Source organism: Pinus tabuliformis, chromosome 6, assembly GCF_031772625.1.
Source record: "Pinus tabuliformis cultivar Carrire ecotype Pingquan chromosome 6, CPIR1, whole genome shotgun sequence".
NCBI classification, from domain to species: Eukaryota; Viridiplantae; Streptophyta; class Pinopsida; order Pinales; family Pinaceae; genus Pinus; species Pinus tabuliformis.
Window position 1 is genome coordinate 1,180,478,078 of NC_142292.1, and position 1,888 is coordinate 1,180,479,965.

Below are 1,888 nucleotides of genomic sequence, written 5' to 3' on the forward strand. Positions count from 1 at the left end.
TCAAAACAAATGGCGAAACCATCTGGCCCAAGGGCTTTGTCTAGCTGGAGCATCCAAATGGCATTTTGAATTTCATCCTCTTCAATTTCTTTGATTAATCTTGCATTGATTTCCTCACTGATTCCCGTGGGCAAGTGATGAAGAAGATCTGAGTAGTCTTTTGTTGCTTTTGTCTCAGTTAGGAGGACGTTGTAATAGTCTGAGGCAGTCTTCTTAATAACGTCTTGAGCAGTTTGGAGATGACCTTCCTCGTCAGTGATGGAGGTGACATTATTCCTAATTTTCCTGACTGTGGCCTGCTTGTGGAAGAAGGCATAATTTTTATCCCCTCCTTGCAACCAAAGCTATCTCGATTTTATTCTCCATTTTTGTTCTTCATCTCTATTGGCACGATAAAGCTGGAAATAGAGATCGCCTTCTAATGCTCTGTATTCTTGGGAGAGTCCTTGTTCCTCTATTTTGCTGTGGACCCTTTCTAATTCGCTTTTTATTTCAGCTTTGGCCTTCTCCGGTTCTTTGTAATAATTCTTTGCCCAATCCTTTAAGGCACATTTGGTCCTCTTCAACTTGCTTTCCCAAATGAATCCCGACGATCCTTCTATGTGCTGACTCCATGTGAGTTTGACAATCTGATTTGCAGTGGGAATGCTGCTCCAAAGTGAGCTGAATTTAAACGGAATGGGCCCCAAGGGGCAGTGGGCCTCAAGGACTAGGACTATAGGATAATGATCAGATGCCGAATAGGGAAGGACAGCAGCATAAGCAGTGGAGTAAGCAGAAAGAAGAGAGACATTTATCATAATCCTGTCTAGCTGCTCCATAATGTTATCTTTGCCCAATCTGCGGTTGTTCCAAGTGAATCTACAGTTTTTTGGAACAACGTCAACTAAATCTTGTTCTTGCATGATAATTTCCAGCTTTGTTTTGTGGGGATCATGGGTAAAAATACCTCCTCTCTTCTCATTGGAGTGGAGTATGAGATTGAGATCTCTGCCAAGAATAATATTACTATTATCTTCATCATCTATGTCTGTTTTGAGAGAAGCCCAACATTGCTCTTTATCTCTGAAGTGATTTGGTGCATAGATATTGTAGATGACTATCTGTTTGTTATTTGATTGATTCTCTAGAGTGACTTTAATCCAATATTGATTGATTGTATTGGATATGCATGTCCGAGTACTTTGGTTCCAGATGGTGGTGATTCCACCGGAGGCGCCCCTTGATTCACAAATGTAACCTTCATACTGCTTGAGCTGATCAATGATTCCTTTCATTTCTTGATGTCCTTGTTTTGTTTCTTGAAGCATTAAGATTCCTGGTTTTTCATGAGCTATTAGGTCTTTTAGGGCAGCAATTTTAGAGGGGTGCCCTAGTCCCCTGCTGTTAGAGGATAGGACCTTCATCATTGAGTATGGGGTATACGGAGAGTTGCTCGCCCTCCCTGCTCCTTGTGTGCTACTTCTTTGCTATTTTTCCCCAGAATGTAGGTTTCTATGGGGTTTTGTGTACCCATGGCTATGTCTTTTTGGGCATTTTCATCCCTCTACTGCTTTATGGATTTTCTACCTGGTCCTTGTTTTTTATGTGTTTCCAGATTTACACCGTGCTCTTTGGAGGAGCTCCTAGTTGTGCGAGTAAGGGGAGGGTCATGAGATGAAGAGGGAGAAGTTTGCGAAAGGGGGATGGGGATGGGGGGGTCATTTTCAGGGAGGGAAAGGGCATCAAAGGGGTTAGATGATTCCAAAGGAGTCTTAGAGTGAGGAGCAGTGGCAGAAATGTTAAGGAGAGGATCTAGGGAGGAGGTGGAGGGGGAAGTTGAGTGATTAATCTTGGGAGGAGAAATTTCAAGGTTTGCCTTAGGAACAAAGGGAGTCTTCTTTTTTTT

General features: G+C 42.5%; 1 protein-coding gene across 1 annotated transcript; it reads right to left on the reverse strand.

Annotated features, from left to right (window-relative positions):
- Window positions 1–344: 344 nt before the first annotated feature.
- LOC149262975 (uncharacterized) lies at window positions 345–1,406 on the reverse strand. The gene has a single exon (XM_089384541.1). The coding sequence runs from the start codon at window positions 1,404–1,406 to the stop codon at window positions 345–347; it is 1,062 nt and encodes a 353-aa protein (XP_089240667.1).
- Between the last annotated feature and the right edge of the window lie 482 nt (window positions 1,407–1,888).